The sequence below is a fragment of the Microcaecilia unicolor genome, unplaced genomic scaffold (genome assembly GCF_901765095.1).
Source record: "Microcaecilia unicolor unplaced genomic scaffold, aMicUni1.1, whole genome shotgun sequence".
NCBI lineage: Eukaryota > Metazoa > Chordata > Amphibia > Gymnophiona > Siphonopidae > Microcaecilia > Microcaecilia unicolor.
The window spans coordinates 1-21562 of NW_021963582.1; the positions used below are offsets into that span (position 1 = coordinate 1).

Genomic DNA, 21562 nt, shown 5'->3' on the forward strand with positions numbered 1-21562 from the left:
ATTAAGATTACAGTAGTAGTTGGTAATTAGAGGATGGTCTTCATGAGGAAAGGGAAAGGGAAATGGGACTTGATATACTGCCTTTCTGAGGTTTTTGCAACTACATTCAAAGCGATTTACATATATTCAGGTACTTATTTTGTACCAGGGGCAATGGAGGGTTAACTGACTTGCCCAGAGTCACAAGGAGCTGCAGTGGGAATTGAACTCAGTTCGCCAGGATCAAAGTCCACTGCACTAACCACTAGGCTACTCCTCCACTCATTCCACCAATAAGAGCCAACCTCATCAGTGATGTCACAATGGCTTGATTGCCTGATACTTGGCTCACTTCTGAGATATTGTGATGTCATAAGGGAAAGGGGGAAAGGGAATTGGGACTTGATGTACTGCCTTTCTGAGGTATTTTGCAACTACATTCAAAGCGGTTTATATACATTCAGGTACTTATTTTGAACCAGGAGCAATGGAGGGTTAAGTGACTTGCCCAGAGTCACAAGGAACTGCAGTGGGAATCGAACTCAGTTCCCCAGGATCAAAGTCCACTGCACTAACCACTAGGCTACTCCTCCACTCATTCCACCAATAAGAGCCAACCTCATCAGTGATGTCACAATGGCTTGATTGCCCGATACAGTTCCCTAGGATCAAAGTCCACTGCACTAACCACTAGGCTACTCCTCCACTCATTCCACCAATAAGAGCCAACCTCATCAGTGATGTCACAATGGCTTGATTGCCCGATACTTGGCTCACTTCTGATATTGTGATGTCATAAGGGAAAGGGGTAAAGGGAAATGGGACTTTGATATACCACCTTTCTGAGGTTTTTGCAACTACATTCAAAGCGGTTTACATATATTCAGGTACTTATTTTGTACCAGAGAGAGACCCCGGCGCCCGGAGCCCTTGGAGGCCTGGGCTCTGGGAATTTGCCCCCCCCCCTCTGCCCCCTCTCTCGGCGGCCATGGCCCTGTTGGCTGTGTAATTTCACGGAGGACTTGCTGTCCCTCTTCTTAAATCCTTGAGAGACTGAGATCTGCCTCAGGTCACAACAATCCCCAGCATATGACTGATTTCTTTTGCAGCTGCTGGAGGTGAACAAGCAGTGGGATCACCAATACCGAAACGTGAAACTACATTATGAGAGAAAGGTAAGGTCATGCTTTCTGTGGCTAAATCCTGAAAACGACGTATTGGCCCTCGTTTGGAACAGACTCTTAATGGCTGCAGATTTTTATTCCTTAATTATTCTTTTTCTCTTCTCACTGGACATGCTGTTGTACTGCTTATACAGATAGACCGTGGCTCAGCTTAATTACTTAACTTCCAAACTTTTCTTTAAAATAACTACATAAAATGCAGAACTTACTCTATAATGAAAAAGGAATTTACGAACTGTTACAGAGTCTCTGAATTACTAGTTACGCCTCCTAGAACTAACAGGCAGATGATCAAAAGCAAACGCCGGTGCTAGAGGCTGTAAGCGCCATCCTAGCGCCGGTGTTTGCTACCACCCCATGATCAGAGCCCTTGAGCGCGTGAAACAACGCGCTCGAGGGCTCTTAGCGCAAGTAGCCTGCAAATGTATGCTAATCAACGCTTAACGCATTCATCCCCAATGATCAGCGACCAGCGCGCCAAAGATTGTGTTAGGGTTTGCAGATCATTGGGGAGGAATGGTGAGCCCTGTCGGCAGGCCCCCATTCCCCCTACAGCAAACCTGCCAGCGAGGGCAGTTGAGGACGTCTAAAATTGGATGTTTCTATGAGAAAGACAAAATCCAATTTTGGACGTCCTTACCTGCCCATTGCAGAAACGTCCAAATTTTGGATGTCCTCAACTGCCCCTTCGCTATACCTCCGACACCCCCTTGAAATTTGGCCGTTGAGGACGTCCATCTTCCGATTTAAAGATGGGCGTCTCCCGCCCAGACCTGTCAAACAAGTGCGGGAGGATTGTGCTGAGCGAATGCTCAGGCGCAATTCTCCTGCACTTCTACCCCATGATCAGAGATAATTGCGCTGCTTTAATTTGCATGCATTATCTCTGATCATAGGTCTAATAGCGCCCCGCACTGTTCCAGCGCTATTTTAGAGCGCTGTTTGGAACAGCTCGGGGCTTTTGATCATCTGCCTGCCAAATGCAAAACAACTTCTCGGTGGACGAGCAGGATGTGTCATCCACATATAGGCGATGGAATCCGACGGCTCCAACTAGACAGAGAAGGAGCTGTTAGATGATGTCGCCAGGGGCGTAGCCAGACTTCGACAGGAGGGGGGCCAGAGCCCAAGGTGGGGGGGCACATATTGGCCTGCCCCACCTCCCAGTGACCACGACTGCCTCCCCGCCGCTACTCTCCTCCTGCCGCTTCTGCCTCCCCCACCGTGCTCCTCTCCACCACCACTACAAAGGTACCTTGGCTGGCAGGGGTCCCCAACCCCCGCCACGTAAAGCATTTGGCCTGCGCTGGTCTCACATTGCCTGGAGGTCTGTTCTGTGCACGCTCGTTGTAATGAAACTGAGCATGTGCAGGCAATGTGAGACCAGCGCAGGACAAATGCTTTACCTGGCGGGGGGCCAGGCCAATTTGGAGGGGGGCCAGGCCTCCGTGGCCCCCGTACCTACGCCACTGGATGTCGTCTAGATGTGACTGACTTATCCTGCTGTCCACAGAGAACACCCGTTACAGGTAGGTAACTTTGTTTTGTCCATAATCTAAGTGCTTGGTTGAAAGGTTACATTCTGGGTCAGGCTGTGGGGAAGAGAAGATTCGGTTACAGTAGGGCAGATCTCCAAAAAAAGCTAATCTGAGTTATGTAGGAGCTACAGAGGCTGAAAATGAGAGGAAGAACATTCAGCCATTGTGGTCAGTGTTCCTTTAAACTTGGCTGCGGTGGTCAAAATTGATCTGGATCTTTGTTCTATCCCAGATAGTGGCTGTCACCAGGGCTTCAGTCAGGGCCGCTGAGAGACTAGGCCGGGCCCGGGGCAAGGCTGCCCCGCCTCTGCCCCTCTGCTGCCCCGCCTCCCTGCCGCTGCTGCCCCCCGTCGCTCCCCCCGCCGCTGCAGTCCACGGTCTCACCTGCCTGCCTCCACGGCTCCAGGCCCCCTTCATTCAAAGCGGTAGTCGCAGATCGTCTCTCTTCTGGCCTTCCCTCCCTGTGTCCCACCCTCGTCTGTTGTAACTTCCGGTTTCTGTGAGGGCGGGACACAGGGAGGGAAGGTCAGAAGAGAGGCGATCTGCGACTGCTGCTTTGAATGAAGGGAGCCCGGAGCCGTGGAGGCAGGAAGGTGGACCAGGGACTGCAGCACCGGCGGCCTGACCCCGGTGCTGGGCCCCCCTTGGAGGTCCGGGCACGGGGAATTTGCCCCCCCTGCCCCCCCTCAGTGGTCCTGGCTGCAGTAACGTATGCGTGCCCGCACAGCAGGGCCAGCATTAGGGGGTGGCAAACAGGGCAATTGCCCTGGGCCCCCCGTACTATAGAGGACCCCAACCTGCCTCAAGCTAAAGGATGCATAGGCAGAAGGCCAGCTTTTAGGTCCCCTCCCCTGGTTCTGCCTTGGGTCCCTGAACGTCTGGCACCAGCCCTGTCCACAAGGCATAAGTAGGCCTTGTCCTTTGCCTCCCCTGCTTGCCTTGCATCTCCAATTGATCTCTCTATGTCCCCCCCTCCCCTCAAGCACACTCATCCACCTTCCCATGCCCAGGTGGTCTAGCAACAGCGATCCCCATTTTGAATCCAGAGCCAACACAGACAGCAATGAGTGAGAATCGCTGATGCCCCCCGTAAGCTGGACCACCAGGGCATTGGTCAAGTAGGCCTGAGGGGGAGCCTACAGGGAGGTGGGGGGGTCCTTGGGAATGGGGGTGGGTGTGCATGCTTGGGGGGATTCTTCCTTGGGCAGGGCTTCTGAGATGAGGGGTAAATACTCTAGTGGGAGGGGTTTGAGGGGGTGGGGGTGGTGGATGAGTTCCATAGGGTACATATGGATTCCATAAAGTACAAACCCTGTTTCCTACACCGGGGGGGGGGGGACTCAGTGTCACCCCTACTCCGTGTACCTCTGTCATCCCTGCTGCTCCCCTCACTCAGCTTTTAACTCTGCAGATTACAGAAATGAAAGGGAAACTCCAGACAGCTGAAAATAACATCAGAAAGATGAGAAAGGAGACAGAGAGACTGCAAGGTCTGGTGCAGGAGCGAGAGACGGAGAGACACCTGGATCATACAGAGGAGAGAGAGAGGGAGGAGCAGCAGGTCCTGGAAGAGGAACAGGTACATAAGTACATAAGTAATGCCACACTGGGAAAAGACCAAGGGTCCATCGAGCCCAGCATCCTGTCCACGACAGCGGCCAATCCAGGCCAAGGGCACCTGACGAGGTTCCCAAACGTACAAACATTCTATACATGTTATTCCTGGACTGAAAGACTTGGTCTGCTTTAGTTACATGTTGCTCATCCAGGAATCTTAACTGTTAAATTTTGGGTACATGGCCTGTCTTTTTTCATTCTAGAGAGGAAGGGAGCGCTTATGTCAGGAGATGAAGGAACAGAATCAGCTTCTACAGGAACAAAATGCCTCAAGCGCCCGGAGCAAACGGTGTTACCAGCGGGAAATACACCGGCTCAACAAGGTGAGAGCTGAATCCTGACCTCCCCTGCCTGCTGCAGCCCCAGCAAGAGAATTACTCAGACTAGGGTTACCGTATTTTGTCCCCCAAAAAGGAAGACACATGCCCCGCCCCCCACCACACACCCCACCCCGCCCCCACCACACACCGCCCCGCCCCCACCACACACCCCACCCGCCCCCTTTCACACCCTCGCTCCGCCCCTGTCACATTTTCCCCTCCCCCCCGTCACACACCCCGTCACCCCCCCCCCCGTCACCCCCTGCTCTTACTACCATGTTGCCCCGAAAATAAGACACTGTCTTATATTAATTTTTGCCCCCAAAAATGTGCTAGGTCTTATTTGCAGGGGCTGTCTTATTTTTTGGGGAAACTTCGGGGTTGGATCGGGGTTGGTCCGCCCGCCCTCCGTCGCTCCCGGAACTTAAACGCCTCCTTTCACCTTCACAGCAAGCAGCAGCAGGGCAGGCCACTCCTTCCTTCCGTGTCCCGCCCTCACCTGACGTAACATCCGCGAGGGTGCGGCACGGAAGGAAGGAGAGGTCTGCCCTGCTGCTGCTTGCTGCGAAGGTGAAAGGAGGCGTTTAAGGTTAGTTCCGGGAGCGACGGAGGGTGGGTGGAGGGGGGGCCAGGCGACCTCGGGTGGGGGGGCGGCCTTGTCCGGCTCTCGGCGGCCCTGCTTTCAAACAAAAATTTGCTAGGTCTTACTTTCGGGGGAGGCCTTATATCCACCATTTCAGGAAAACCTCTACTAGGTCTTATTTTCGGGGATACAGGGTACTGCCCTGGTGGTCTAGTGACCTCTTTGGGGCAGGAAACAGCCCCCTCTTTCCTGCCCGGAGCGCTGCCCTGCATGCATCCTTCCTGTTGCTGATCCTAGGCGCTAATTCAAAATGGCCGCCAAGAGTTGACATCTCGCGAGGTCACATCAACTCTCGGCGGCCATTTTGAATCGGCGCCGAGGATCAGCAACAGGAAGGATGCATGCAGGGCAGCCCTCCGGGCAGGAAAGAGGGGGCTCTTTCCTGCCCTGAAGGTGGAAGAGGTCACTAGACCACCAGGGCAGTAGTAAGTAAGGGGAGGGGAGGCTAGCAATCTGCCCATTTGTCCGCCCACCAGCCTGCCCGTTTGTCCAGAAATCCGGACAAACGGGCAGATTGGCAAAAACCCGCCCGGTTGTCCGGACAAGTCCTCAAAAAGAGGACATGTCCGGGTAAATCCGGACATTTGGTAACCCTAACTCAGACACACAATTGCAAACGGACAGAGACCAGCATGGTCCGGAAAAACTCTGCAGCACCTTCACCTCTGAAACCTTTCACACTGTGCTAGAAACAGGCAGCCACACTTTCTCCCGGATCGGTGGTTCGAGAGATCTGTAATGGACAGTGATTTCTGCCCACAGAACCCATCATTCAAATCAGTGCCCCCCCCCCCCCATCCCTCCTTATTTTGCATTGGCTTATTAAAATCACTTTACGCATGTTAACATGCATTAATGTGCATTTTTTTATATGCAATGGAATCTATTTTCTAATAACAGGTCTATAAAATAATGAGTGGAGTGGAACGGGTAGATGTGAATCGCTTGTTTACTCTTTCCAAAAATACTAGGACTAGGGTGCACGCGATGAAGCTAGAAAGTAGTAAATTTAATACAAATCAGAGAAAATATGTCTTCACTCAACGTGTAATTAAACTCTGGAATTCGTTGCCACAGAATGTAGTAAAAGAGGTTAGCTTAGCAGAGTTTAAAAAAAGGTTTGGCTAGCTTCCTAAAAGAAAAGTCCATAGACCATTATTAAAATGGACTTGGGAAAATTCACTGCTTATTTCTGGGATAAGCAACATAAAATGTATTGAACTTTTCTGGGATCTTGCCAGGTATTTGTGAGCTGGATTGGCCACTGTTGGAAAACAGGATACTGGGCTTGATGGACCTTTGGTCTGTCCCAGTGTGGCAATGCTTATGTACTTATGACAAATTTTGCTCTAGGGGAGGGGAGGTCGGGAAGAACATAAAAAGTATTTCTATACAGAGCTAGTGGGAGATTCGTAAATATCCAGGAGAGGCCCTGAATCAAAACATAAGATTTCAAGGAAGCCCAGGATAAGCGCAGAGGACCTTTAGCTGTGGGGTCTAGGGAGTAAAGCCTGGGATCAGTTGGGGGTATATGCCGTTGCTATAGGGGTTCAGCTGAGCAGATTATTTGGGTCTTACGGTCTGTCCAGATTTTCTGGTTTTATACCGCAGGTTCTCTCAGAAAGCCTGAAGAGACAGACACCACCTCCTCAGCACAGGTTGGACCCTGAGAGCTGCAACCCGGAGGAGATGAGGACTCAGATTGAGGTTCTCCAGCAGCAGGTGAGATATTTTGCATGGGGCAGGGGCGTAGCCAGACCTCACAGTGGGAGGGGGCCAGAGCCTGAGGTTGGGGGCACATTTTGAGTGCCGTTCCCCCCACCGCCCGCCTCGCCTCACAAACAAATACCTTTGTTTGCGGGGGTCCCTAATCCCCGCCAGCTGAAGCGTTCTTCAGCGCTGGTCTCAGCTCAGTGTCAGCGTGCACAGGAGGAGCAAGAAGAAAGAAGAGCAGGGGGCAGGCAGCGAACGCGGCTGCGCTGGAGACCGGCGCTAAAGAAGGCTTCAGTTGGCAGGGATTGGGAACCCCTGCTAGCCAAACCAGGGGCCCGGATGAAATTTACGGGGACCCAGGCCCCCGTGGCCCCCCCATAGCTACGCCCCTGGTCTGGGGTGCTGCTCATGCATGTGGTTCCCCTTCCGAGACCCAAAATTCCAATGGCCTGATTGTAAAACCAGGGAGGAAGCTGTTCTGTGGGGCAAATATAAAGCCCCCTTACAGGACGCTCTTGGATTTGGAGCCCGACCTAACTGGAACCTCCTGAGGGCAGTCTCCTTCGGTCCCTTACTCACTTGGCGCTCGATGCCTCCACCTGGGGAAGAAAAGCGATTGGGGGTGGGATTACTCTCTTCTGCCCCCAGAAAGAAATCTAAGAAAATGAAAATCTGCTGTGAACAGGGCAGGCAAATAAATTAAACGTGCAGGACGTCAGAAACAGAACGAAGGAAGAAGAGGACCTTGGCTGGTGGGGGTGGGGTAGCAGACGGCAACGGCGGGGGAGGGTTGGCGGAGGGGAGGGAGGGGTCGAGAGGGTTGTCGGCAGGGGGGGTGAAAGTTGGTGGTGGTGGTGGTGGCAGTGGCGGGGGTCAGCAATGGTGGGGGGGGGGGTCGGCAATGGCGGGGGAGGGTTGGCGGAGGGGAGGGAGGGGAGGGAGGGGTCGAGAGGGTTGTCGGCAGGGGGGTGAAAGTTGTTGGTGGTGGCGGGGGTTGGCAATGGTAGGGGGGGTCGGCAATGGCGGGGGAGGGTTGGCGGAGGGGAGGGAGGGGTCGAGAGGGTTGTCGGCAGGGGGGTGAAAGTTGTTGGTGGTGGTGGTGGTGGCAGCGGGGGTCGGCAATGGTAGGGGGGTCGGCAATGGTGGGGGGGTTGGCAATGGTAGTGGTGGGGGGTTGGCGGGGGGTCGGCAATGGCGGGGGAGGGTTGGCGGAGGGGAGGGAGGGGTCGAGAGCGTTGTCGGCAGGGGGGGTGAAAGTTGTTGGTGGTGGCGGCAGTGGTGGTGGGGGTCGGCAATGGTAGGGGGGGTCGGCAATGGCGGGGGAGGGTTGTGGAGGGGATGGAGGGGTCAAGAGGGTTGTCGGCAGGGGGGGGTGAAAGTTGTTGGTGGTGGTGGCGGCAGTGGTGGTGGGGGTCGGCAATGGTAGGGGGGTCGGCAATGGCGGGGGAGGGTTGGTGGAGGGGATGGAGGGGTCAAGAGGGTTGTCGGCGGGGGGGGGGGTGAAAGTTGGTGGTGATGGCGGCAGTGGCAGCGGGGGTCAGCAATGGTGGGGGGTTGGTGGCGCCAGGGGGGAGCTAAAATGTGCCCTCTCACCTCGGGCTCTGGACCCCCCTCCCGCCCAAGTATGGCTACGCCCATGGCTCAGGTGTTTTAATCCAAGTAGATTACATCTAGCGCACGGCCTTCATCCATTTCTTTTGTCACCCAGTCAAAGAAGTCAATGAGATTCGTTTGGCAGGATTTTCCTTTGGTAAAGCCATGTTGCCTCGGGTCCTCTAACCCGTTGTCTTCTAGAAAGTTAACTATCCTTTCTTTCAGCAACGACTCCATTATTTTTCCTACCACCGACGTGAGACTTACCGGTCTGTAGATTCCCACTTCTTCCCTGTCTTACCAAACTCCTCGTAAATCTGGTTCCCCAACATCACATTTTTAATACGTCTAATGTCAAACTGAAGTCCCTTTCTCTGCATTAGACTGACTTATCTACCTGCTAATCCGCTCTGCAATCTGTGAAACTTGTCTTCCCAATGTGATCTTGCCGATTCGCTTTACTCTATAAGTCTCTCCGAACCTCTCGAGGTGTGAGCGGAATATAAGCACCTGGTAAAGTAAATACCTTCAGACCCCTGATGCAGGTCGAAAGGCCGAAACATGGCCCCTGTTGAGTCTAAACCTTCAATGAAGGATTGCTGTTTTGCACTTTAGATGTGAAAATTCTGTCTTGTGACGCCTCTGCTATGTTTGTAGAATTTAGCCATCTGTCGAAGCAGGGTGAACGTTCAGCAGCAGCAGTGACGGCTCTTTCTTCTGTCCTAGGTCCAGATCTACGAGGAGGACTTTAAGAAAGAGAGATCAGACAGGGAGCGACTCGGCGCAAAGAAGGAGCTGCTGCAAGCGGCGAATGAAAGGCTACGGAGGCAGCTGAGCCGCTTGAGCTGTCAGGTACGGGGACAGGATGGCCGGTGCACACATGCATGCAAAGAATTTTACTCTCCTACAGGGCCGTGCCAAGGGTCTGTGGCGCCCCCAGCGCCCCACCGCAGATGAACAGTTGGTGCGCGCCCCCTCCCCTCCATGAAAATGATCGCTGCCCTCCCATCCACGCTCCTCTCTCCCCTGCCCGCCCGCTCCCATGTCCCAACTGCCCGCCCTCTTCTTCCCCCACAAGATCCCTTTTAAATTTACCTCTGTCCGGCAGCGAAGGCGCAGCGTCAGTTAAGTCATTTCCTTGACGTCAGAAGAAGGCGGAACACTGAGCGAAGGGAAGACTAGTAGAGAAGTCGGGAGCGCCGCCTCCTTCACTGATGCTGCGCCTTCGCTGCCGGACGGAGGTAAATTTAAAAGGGATCTTGTTGGGGGGGGGGGAGAAGAGGGCGGGCAGTTGGGACATGGGAGCGGGAGGGTGAGGTAAGCATGGTGCGGCGGGGCACCCCCCAGAGGACGGCGCCCTCCTGCCGTGCTTACCTCGCGTACCGTGTTGGCACGGCCCTGCTCTCCTACTGTCCTTGCAGTTCATGACTCTATGGAGGCTGGTTATTAGGGCCGAGTGTTCATTAGCATGCAAACTGAGTGAATATTCGTTCAGCTATGAATTAATACTCATAAAGTCCATTTTCACATATTAAAAAAGTTTTAACTCGCATTAAAAAATTGTTTAGTAACATGAATGTATGAATAGAAGTGAAAAAACCCCATCTGGAAATTGGGAAAAAAGGTCAGACAAACTGCAAAGGAACAGAAAATGTCTTCCCGGGGACTCACGTCATGTCTGCCTCCTAGCCAACACCAGCAGTGCTGTTGAATATACATATCACCATAATTGAAACAGCAGCAGTGGCAGTGAAATGAAGCAGCTCAATGCCACTGCTGAAAGTTTTCCCAAGGTTTCTAAACGTTACACCCACGATAACTTTACATTACATTTTGGCTTATAGCCCGCTAATACCTCAAGAGTTTCAAGCGAGTTCCAATCAAAAGAAGCCAGAACATCCTTCTGGGAAGCAAATAACTAAAAGATCATTTTTTTTTAAATAGATAAGTTTTCAAAAGCTTCCTGAATAACAAATAAGATTGTGATGAAAAAAATCAACCCTGCAATATCTTTCCATAAGGGTGTAACCTGGACTGCAAGTAATCCATCGAAAAGGCCTAACCGTTTCCTGCCTTTAACATTTGGAAATGTGAAAAAAATTATCACCAGTTCGTCCACGAACTCTACTTACAGACGTAAAGCAAAAATGTAGACTCGTATAGGTAGGGTTACCATATGTCCGGTTTTACCCGGACATGTCCCCGGGTGGGTTTTGCCCCAGCCTGCCCGTTTGTCCAGATTTCCGGACAAAAGGGCAGGCTGGTGGTGGGCCTAATGGTATCCTATCCCCTAGTCCCCTTGCCTTACCTTACTCTATTGCCCTGGTGGTCTAGTGACCCCTTCAGGGCAGGAAAGAGCCCCCTCTTTCCTGCCCGGAGCTCTGCCCTGCTTTCTGCTCCCCTTGCAATGCTGATGGTCAAATGCAGGGCAGCGCTCCGGGCAGGAAACAGGGGGCTCTTTCCTGCCCCCAAGCGGTCACTAGACCACCAAGGCAGTAGAGTAAGGTAAGGGGAGGGGACTAGGGAATAGGACACCATTAAGGGGGGTGTGACGGGGCGGTGGTGTGTGTGTATGAAAGGGATGGGGCGATATGTGACAGGGGGCGGGGCATGTGTCCTCTTTTTGGGGGGGACCAAATATGGTAACTCTATATATAGGGCCCCTTTTACAATGCGGCTAAAAAGGAATGACTGCCAAGCTACCGCAGCAGCCTGGTAGTAAGTTCACCCCCAGTATGAATCATATCCGGCGCTACAAAAATATATTTGTTTTTCTTAGCGCCGGTATGTACCCGGCGGTAATCAGGCAGTGCCACATGCTGCTCGTTTACTGCCAGGTTGACGTGGGAGCCCTTACCTCCACCTCAAGGGGTGGCGGTAAGGGTTTCTCCTCTCCACCCTGAAATGGCTGCACGGCAAGCGCTTAACTTGCCGCATGGTTGTTTCTTTAAAAAGAGAAAGACCTACCTTTAACCCGCTGCAGTAAAAGGGGCCCATATTTTGGAATCTGACCTTGCCACACGTTAAAAAGAACACAAGCCAATTTAAATACTCTTCTGGCAGCAATTGGCAACCAGTGAAGTTTCAGATAAAAAGGGAGCGCATGATCAAATGTGGATAAGCCAGAAATCAATCTGTCTGTAGTCTTCTTAACAAGCCCTTTGAGCAGCCTAAATAAATTATGTTGCAGTAATCCAAAGTTGATAACAGTAAGGAATGAACTAACTGTTCAGATTGGTTAGATTCAAAATACGTTTCTTATTGTACAACGTTTCTTCATTAGGAAAAAAAACAATTTTTTACTACATGGCTAACTTGTGGTATTAATGAAATTGAGCTGTCAGTAGAAACCCCCAAGATCTTAACATTTGAAGAGATCCGATAGTGAACTCTATTGATAGACAATGACCGAGGAATTTGATCCGGTCTAGTATGAAATGATAAAAACTTAGTTTTCTCCATGTTTAATTTTAGCTTATGACTATACATCCACCCTTCCCAGAAGTTGCATACAACTCTGAACTTTTATACTACTTATGTCAGAAATAGTTGGGAAAGGAATAAGCACAGTAATATCGTCAGCATAAATATAATGAACAAGATGATTTCTAGAGACAATGGGGAACCCTGCGGAACCCCACAGAGATTGCTCCAGTTAAATGATAAATGTGAATGTAGCTTAATGCTATAAGATCTACAACTCAAAAGTCCCCTGAACCACTCAAGAACTTTGCCCATAATACCCAACTCTTCCAAATTCTGAACGATCTACGAAATCGAAAACCGAGGACAAGTCCATTTGCAAAAGTAAGGCACATTTTCCCTTGCTCAACAATGATCTTACGTGGTCTAGAAAAGAACTTAGCACGGAACCCCAACTGAGCTGGAGACAGGATGACCTACCTTTCTAGGTACTGGTTCAGCTGTGACGTCACTGTGTCCTCAATAAGCTTTACAAAGAAAGGACTAGAAGCCACCGGTCTATAATTGGCAACTACATGTGTAGGTAACTTTGGATCTTTAGGAATTGGTGTAATTATGATTTCTGCTATGGTGTTGGAGAAAATTCCTTCAGACAGCTGTTATTTAATCCACGAGAAAATGTTTCATTGGAAAAACATTGGGGCTTCTTTCATTATACATGGAGGACAAGTATCCAACACACAAAATGAAGAACTATAGTTTTGAAATAAGGTAGAAAATGTGCTCCATGAAATATCATTAATTTCCACCCAAAATCTGTCGAAAGGAATCCCCTGAGTTACATCAGGGCTATAAAGTAGGTCATTGAAATTATCAATACAGGTAAAGAACGTCTTTGCGTTACAAGACGTATGAGGAGAGACTTGCGGACCTGAACATGTATACCCTGGAGGAAAGGAGAAACAGGGGTGATATGATACATACGTTCAAATATTTGAAAGGTATTAATCTGTAAACAAACCTTTTCCGGAGATAGGAAGTGTAGGAGTATTTGCTGTGATCTCGCCTACCCTGTGTGCATATGAGAGCACCTTTACAGACAAAATGGACGCTGCAACCTTTCACCTATATGTCTGGCTACCAACTGTGCAGAAGGCAGCATTCCTGCTTGTAATAGATTTACTGAAGCCTGCACCACCTCCAAGGTCACTCTGTATCGGGAGAGAATGCATGTCCTTGGGAGAGAGGGAGAGAGAGTACGAGATAAGACGGACAAAGGAGGCTTCATACAGATGTTGGGAGTACATGATGGGATTATTTCTGATTGGCTCCCTGAAAACTGATGGATCTGAGAAGCGGGAACAGAAAGAAACTAGTTCCTGAGAGTTGCTGAAGAACTAGGAAGAAGAACAGAAGCAAAGAAGAAGATAACACTTGCATTTCTGCAAGCACCTGATTTTCCTAAGAGACTTACTGATAATACCTGGCAAAGCTTCTCCCCAGGTTACAGCTGTCTACAGGATCTATACTGAGTCTGTATCATCTGTGGCTGATCAAGACAAGTGCATCACCTGAGCTTGTGGGACCTCGCTGAGACCTTCGGCTGAGGCATTGGAAGGAATCTGATCTGGAAACCGGGACGGTGAGATCATAGTTTACTTCCTTCAGGCTGGGTTAGATAATTAGTCTGGGCTCGGACCCATCAGATGTGTGACGTCAGGATTTATGATCTCTAGTTGCTGTTAGCCTAGTATAAGATTTGTGTGGTAATCATTAGGATCTAGGTATTGTGTTATCTGTCATTACAGATTTAGCCCATAGGATAATCATAGTTATTCTCTATTTTTGGTACCATTGTGCATGCAATCAGGAATTGCTGATGCTATAAGCTGATAAGAGTTTTCTATATTTTTGTATATAACGCTGTATAAATAAACTAATATATTCCATTGGTCTGTCCGTTATTTTCCATGCAGCTAATGTTGGGCAGAGGCCACGCCCCCTAGACATAAGCGAGTACATAGGTAGGAAATTGGCCTCTTACAAAAACATATATATAATCCCCTACAGAAGGCAGTAGAACCAGAGGACATGAAATGAGATTGAAGGGGGGCAGACTCAAGAAAAATGTAAGTATTTTTTCACAGAGAGAGTGGTGGATGCTTGGAATGCCCTCCCGCAGGAGGTGGTGGAGATGAAAACGGTAACAGAATTCAAATATGCATGGGATAAACATAAAGGAATCCTGTTCAGAAGGAAGGGATCCTCAGAAGCTTAGCAGAGATTGGGTGGCAGAGCCGGTGGTGGGAGGCAGGGCTAGTGGTTGGGAGGCGGGGTTAGTGCTGGGCAGACTTCTACAGTCTATGCCCTGAAAATGGCAGATACAAATCAAAATCAAGGTATACACATAAAGCAGCACATATGAGTTTATCTTGTTGGGCAGACTGGATAGACCATACAGCTCTTTCTTTGCTGTCATCTACTATGTTACTATCCACCTTATAATTGAAAGAGAAAAACGCCTAGATTTCGACCCAAATCGGGAGATAGACGTTTATCTCACAAAAACGAATAAATCGATATAATGGAAAGCCGATTTTGGACGTTTTTAACTGCACTCCATTGCGGAAGCGTACAAAGTTGACGGGGGCGTGTCGGAGGCGTGGTGAAGGCGGGACTGGGGCGTGGTTATCACCCGAACAGAGATGGGCGCCTTTCGCCAATAATGGAAAAAAAGTATGCGTTTGTAGCTAGAATTTAGGGCACTTTTCCTGGACCCTGTTTTTTTCACGAATAAGGCCCCAAAAAGTGCCCTAAATGACCAGATTACCACTGGAGGGAATCGGGGATGACCTCCCCTGACTCCCCCAGTGGTCACTAATCCCCTCCCACCACAAAAAATGATGTTTCATAACTTTTTATTTTCACCCTCAAATGTCATACCCACCTCCCTGGCAGCAGTATGCAGGTCCCTGGAGCAGTTGTTAGGGGGTGCAGTGGACTTCAGGCAGGTGGACCCAGGTCCATCCCCCCCCTACCTGTTACAATTGTGCTGCTTAATGCTTAGTCGTCCAACCCCCCCAAACCCACTGTACCCACATGTAAGTGCCCCCCTTCACCCCTTAGGGCTATAGTAATGGTGTAGACTTGTGGGCAGTGGGTTTTGAGGGGGATTTGGGGGGCTCAACACACAAGGGAAGGGTGCTATGCACCTGGGAGCTCTTTTACCTTTTTTTTGTTTTTGTAAAAGTGCCCCCTAGGGTGCCCGGTTGGTGTCCTGGCATGTGAGGGGGACCAGTGCACTACGAATCCTGGCCCCTCCCACGAACAAATGCCTTGGATTTATTCGTTTTTGAGCTGGACACTTTCATTTTCCATTATCGCTGAAAAACAAAAACACCCAGCTCACAAATTGTCGAATAAACATGGACGTCTATTTTTTTCGAAAATACGGTTCGGTCCGCCCCTTCACGGACCCGTTCTTGGAGATAAACGCCCATGGAGATAGACGTTTTCGTTCAATTATGCCCCTCTATGTATGTTTCTTCGCTTTAAAACCTTCTCTTTGAAATACAAATGCTAACACAAGCTGTGTAAATTTTCCTTTGTGTCCCACTAAAGTCCCATTTCTTTCTCTTACCCTTTGCTGTTCAGGCTCCACATATCTCCCAGCCAGAAGACAGGCTGCACCTCCCTCCTCACCTGCCGCCCTGTGCGAATTGTGGCTTTGCCCCTCACTACCTGGGGCCCAGAACACAGGCGGCCGCTCACCCGCAGCAGCAGTGGCCGGCAGTGAGTAGCGATTCACGTTGTGCTAATCGTGGGATTCCTCAGTCGCAAAATTCCAGCTGAGGATGGATTGAATAATCTCAGCACGGGAGCTTTTCCACCCTGTGTGACCATGTACAAATCATTGACCCTGCCTGCTCCTCAGTTTCCACCCCAGAGGATTTTGCTTGACTGGAAACATTATTTTGTGTTTTACTCAGTAGTATCTGAAATGTTTTAAGGAGTTATCAGCATATGCATTGCTTTTAAAGGAGCACCAGGAAGAGTTATTACGTGCCTCCATACTCAGCCCTCTGCTCCGCTGCTTAGCTCTTGCAGGACGTGCCCATGGTAATCACATTTATTGAAACGATGTTCTGTTCTTTCCTCAGTTCACTCCGGGTTGGCCTCTGCCAGATGTGCACCAGAAGGCAAATGGTGAGTCAGGGGTACTTTCAGCTCACTTTGAACGTGGTGTTGTGACATGGCTTTTCCTATGAAATTCCTCAGGATCCTGTAGGCTTATTATTATTATTAGCATTTGTATAGCGCTACCAGACATGTTTACGGCCTGAGGCACAACCCAGTTGTGTCTGTAAGCCTCCACCCGAGGACAGCCTCACGGTCTCATTTCCCTTCAGTGAAATGTTGGGGTGAGGAGTGGGGAGACGAGCCAACCTCCACTTTCTGTTGGCATTAAGTAGCTGCAGGTTTGGAAACTGTATTTAGGATAAGAACATAAGAACATCCATACTGGGTCAGACCAATGGTCCATCCGGCCCAGTATCCTGCTTCCAGCAGTGGCCAAGTACCTGGCAGAAACCCAATCAGTAGGACCATTCTATGCTACCAATCCCAGGGCAAGCAGTGGCTTCCCCCATGTCCATCTCAATGACAATGGACTTTTCCTCCAGGAACTTGTCCAAACCTTTTATTTATTTATGTATGTATTTATTTGGATTTTGCTCACACCTTTTTCAGTAGTAGCTCAGGTAGTTACATTCAGGTACACTGGGTATTTCCCTGTCTCTGGAGGGCTCACAATCTAATTTTGTACCTGAGGCATTGGAGGGTTTTTTTTAAACCCAGATACACTAACCGCCATTACCACATCCTCTAGCAACGAGTTCCAGAGCTTAACTATTCTTTGAGTGAAAAAATATGTCCACCTATTTGTTTTCAAAGTATCCCCTTGCAATTTCATCGAGTGTCCCCTGGTCTTTGTGCTTTCTGAATGAGAGAAAAACGGATTCACCTCCACCCGTTCCACGCCACTCAGGATTTTGTAAACCTCAATCATATTTCTGCCCTCAGCCGTCTCTTTTCCAAGCCGAAGAGCCCTAACCTCTTTAGCCTTTCCTCATAACATTCTTTAATATTTGAAACTGAGCAGTCAGCGTTTGTGGTTCATCTTTGCTGCCACATGGGAAGCCTGGGTTCCACTGCTGGCAAATGCTTCTGGAAGCCAAATGTCCAGAAAAAGAGTTAGATATGGTAGAAAAATTCCAGAGAAGGGCTGCACAGAGGATCCTTAATTGTGGAGAGGTGAGGAGGTCATTGGGTTCTCTGGTATCACGTCAGCAAGTAAACTGGGCAGCAGTGGCGTAGCCAAGGGTGGGCCTGGGTGGGCCTAGGTCCACCCACTTTGGACTCAGGCCCACCCAGTAGCAGCACACCTATGATGTGGCTGGCAGGGATTCCGAAGCCCCACTAGCTGAAACTTCCAACAACTGTTCCTCCTGCATACCTTGTAAATAGCAGATCTTCACCTGCAGCGAGCAGTGACTGATACATACTGTTCACACCAGCCCCACAGCCTTCCCTGTGATGTATTGCTTTCTTTATTTTTTGTCTATTAGATTGTAAGCTCTTTGAGCAGGGACTGTCTTTCTTCTATGTTTGTGCAGCGCTGTGTACGCCTTGTAGCGCTATAGACATGCTAAATAGTAGTAGTAGTAGTAGCAACATTCCATCTAGAATCTCCAATAGTAGTAGACTTTGCGCCTTCTGTCTCGCTGCACCCTACGCCTTGAATAAACTTCCTGAGCCCCTACGTCTTGCCCCATCCTTGGCCACCTTTAAATCTAGACTGAAAGCCCACCTCTTTAACATTGCTTTTGACTCGTAACCACTTGTAACCACTCGCCTCCACCTACCCTCCTCCTTCCTGTGCACATTAATTGATTTGATTTGCTTACTTTATTTTTTGTCTATTAGATTGTAAGCTCTTTGAGCAGGGACTGTCTTTCTTCTATGTTTGTGCAGCGCTGCGTACGCCTTGTAGCGCTATAGAAATGCTAAATAGTAGTAGTAGTAGTCTCTTGTAACCAGAGCTAATAGTGTGATGTCATAATGCCTCAGTCCACCAATAAGAGCCAACCTCATCAGTGATGTCACAATGGCTTGATTGTCCTATACTTGGCTCACTTTTATTACATAGCTCTTTGAGCAGGGACTGTCTTTCTTCTATGTTTGTGCAGCGCTGCGTACGCCTTGTAGCGCTATAGAAATGCTAAATAGTAGTAGTAGTAGTATCTCTCCACACTCGTCCTTCCCTACACCCCTTCCCGTGCACTCCGCTCCATGGATAAATCCTTCTTATCTGTTCCCTTCTCCACTACTGCCAACTCCAGACTTCGCGCCTTCTGTCTCGCTGCACCCTACGCCTGGAATAAACTTCCTGAGCCCCTACGTCTTGCCCCATCCTTGGCCACCTTTAAATCTAGACTGAAAGCCCACCTCTTTAACATTGCTTTTGACTCGTAACCACTTGTAACCACTCGCCTCCACCTACCCTCCTCTCTTCCTTCCCGTTCACATTAATTGATTTGATTTGCTTACTTTATTTATTTTTTGTCTATTAGATTGTAAGCTCTTTGAGCAGGGACTGTCTTTCTTCTATGTTTGTGCAGTGCTGTGTACGCCTTGTAGCGCTATAGAAATGCTAAATAGTAGTAGTAGTAGTAGTAGCAGTGCTTGCCTCCAAAATCAAGTCTTTTTCCCACCCACTACCTGCTGTTCTACTGTTCAGCATTACCTCTCAGCGTGTACTGAAATTACATTCAGGGAGTGAGGTAGCAGAACAGCGACAAGGCTTGCCTGAAATATTACAAATGGCATTAGTTATCTGACTAAATTTAAGATGGCTATTTAGCTGCTAATATTAATGGTGTAGCCCTATCCAAATTTTTTATTTTTATATTTGTACCCCGCTCTTTCCCACTCATGGCAGGCTCAATGCGGCTTACATGGGGCAATGGAGGGTTAAGTGACTTGCCCAGAGTCACAAGGAGCTGCCTGTGCCTGAAGTTCCTCAGTTCCCCAGGACCAAAGTCCACCACCCTAACCACTAGGCCACTCCTCCACTGTTGCTACTATTGGAGATTCTACATGGAATGTTGCTATTCCACTAGCAACATTCCATGTAGAAGTCGGCCCTTGCAGATCACCAATGTGGCCGCGCAGGCTTCTGCTTCTGTGAGTCTGACGTCCTGCACGTACGTGGAATAGCAACATTCCATGTAGAATCTCAAATAGTAGCAACAGAATATCAATAGTAGCAACATTCCATGTAGAATCTCCAATAGTATCTATTTTATTTTTGTTACATTTGTACCCTGCGCTTTCCCACTCACAGCAGGCTCAATGCAGCTTACATGGGGCAATGGAGGGTTAAGTGACTTGCCCAGAGTCACAAGGAGCTGCCTGTGCCTGAAGCGGGAATCAAACTCAGTTCCTCCATTCCCCAGGACCAAAGTCCACCACCCTAACCACTAGGCCACTCCTCCACTGTTGCTACTATTTGAGATTCTACATGGAATGTTGCTATTCCACTAGCAACATTCCATGTAGAAGTCGGCCCTTGCAGATCACCAATGTGGCCGCGCAGGCTTCTGCTTCTGTGAGTCTGACGTCCTGCACGTACGTGGAATAGCAACATTCCATGTAGAATCTCAAATAGTAGCAACAGAATATCAATAGTAGCAACATTCCATGTAGAATCTCCAATAGTATCTATTTTATTTTTGTTACATTTGTACCCTGCGCTTTCCCACTCACAGCAGGCTCAATGCAGCTTACATGGGGCAATGGAGGGTTAAGTGACTTGCCCAGAGTCACAAGGAGCTGCCTGTGCCTGAAGCGGGAATCAAACTCAGTTCCTCCATTCCCCAGGACCAAAGTCCACCACCCTAACCACTAGGCCACTCCTCCACTGTTGCTACTATTTGAGATTCTACATGGAATGTTGCTATTCCACTAGCAACATTCCATGTAGAAGTCGGCCCTTGCAGATCACCAATGTGGCCGCGCAGGCTTCTGCTTCTGTGAGTCTGACGTCCTGCACGTACGTGGAATAGCAACATTCCATGTAGAATCTCAAATAGTAGCAACAGAATCTCAATAGTAGCAACATTCCATGTAGAATCTCCAATAGTATCTATTTTATTTTTGTTACATTTGTACCCTGCGCTTTCCCACTCACAGCAGGCTCAATGCAGCTTACATGGGGCAATGGAGGGTTAAGTGACTTGCCCAGAGTCACAAGGAGCTGCCTGTGCCTGAAGCGGGAATCAAACTCAGTTCCTCCATTCCCCAGGACCAAAGTCCACCACCCTAACCACTAGGCCACTCCTCCACTGTTGCTACTATTTGAGATTCTACATGGAATGTTGCTATTCCACTAGCAACATTCCATGTAGAAGTCGGCCCTTGCAGATCACCAATCTGGCTGCGCAGGCTTCTGCTTCTGTGAGTCTGACGTCCTGCACGTACGTGCAGGACATCAGACTCACAGAAACAGAAGCCTGCGCAGCCTTCTACATGGAATGTTGCTAGTGAAATAGCAACATTCCATGTAGAATCTCCAATAGTGTCTATTTTATTTTTGTTACATTCGTACCCTGCGCTTTCCCACTCATTACGTGGGGCAATGGAGGGTTAAGTGACTTGCCCTGAGTCACAAGGAGCTGCCTGTGCCTGAAGTGGGAATCCAACTCAGTTCCTCAGTTCCCCAGGACCAAAGTCCACCACCCTAACCACTAGGCCACTCCTCCACTCTAATAACATTTGCTCCTCCCAAACTAAACCATGTAGGGGGAAACGGGATGGGATTTGATATACTGCCTTTCTGTGGTTATAATCAAAGTGGTTTACATATTATATTCAAGTACATATTTTGTACCTGGGCAATGGAGGGTTAAGTGATTTGACCAGAGTCACAAGAAGCTGCACTGGGAATTGAACCCAGCTCTCCTGGTTCTGAGGCTACTCCTAATATGTAGCTGGAGAACAGCCCCTGAAATTTAGAGTATTTGCTTAGTCCCAGTAATCCCACAATTACCTAAGCAAAACACTTTGAATATTCGGCCTTAAATGCAGAAAACAGAGAAAGCTGAAGTAAAATCATTCTGGTCTTGCTAGAAGTTTATAGTGGATTTGCAGCATTTGGCCAGTAGGTGGCAGTGTAACCCCACAGAAAATCATCATAGTAACATAGTAGATGACGGCAGAAAAAAAGACCTGCACGGTTCATCTAGTCTGCCCAACAAGATAAACTCATATGTGCTACTTTTTGTGTATACCTTACCTGTCATTTTCAGGGCACAGACCATATAAGTCTGCCCAGCACTATCCCCGCCTCCCGCCACTGGCTCTGCCACCCACTCTCGGCTAAGCTCCTGAGGATCCATTCCTTCTGAACAGGATTCCTTTATGCTTATCCCACGCATGTTTGAATTCCGTTACCGTTTTCATTTCCACCACCTCCCGCGGGAGGGCATTCCA

The 21562-nt window shown here is 49.2% G+C and overlaps 1 protein-coding gene across 1 annotated transcript in view; it reads left to right on the forward strand.

The window, feature by feature from the left end:
• Positions 1-1088: 1088 nt before the first annotated feature.
• LOC115459461 (TNFAIP3-interacting protein 3-like) overlaps positions 1089-21562 on the forward strand; it is a gene marked incomplete at its 5' end in the record, with an annotated part of 87263 nt that continues 66789 nt past the window's right edge. Inside the window, 7 exons of the mRNA XM_030189283.1 lie at positions 1089-1154; positions 4113-4280; positions 4522-4641; positions 6893-7003; positions 9314-9439; positions 15665-15802; positions 16171-16216. Coding sequence (XP_030045143.1) covers positions 1089-1154; positions 4113-4280; positions 4522-4641; positions 6893-7003; positions 9314-9439; positions 15665-15802; positions 16171-16216 — 775 coding nt within the window. The remainder of the gene's footprint in view (positions 1155-4112; positions 4281-4521; positions 4642-6892; positions 7004-9313; positions 9440-15664; positions 15803-16170; positions 16217-21562) is intronic.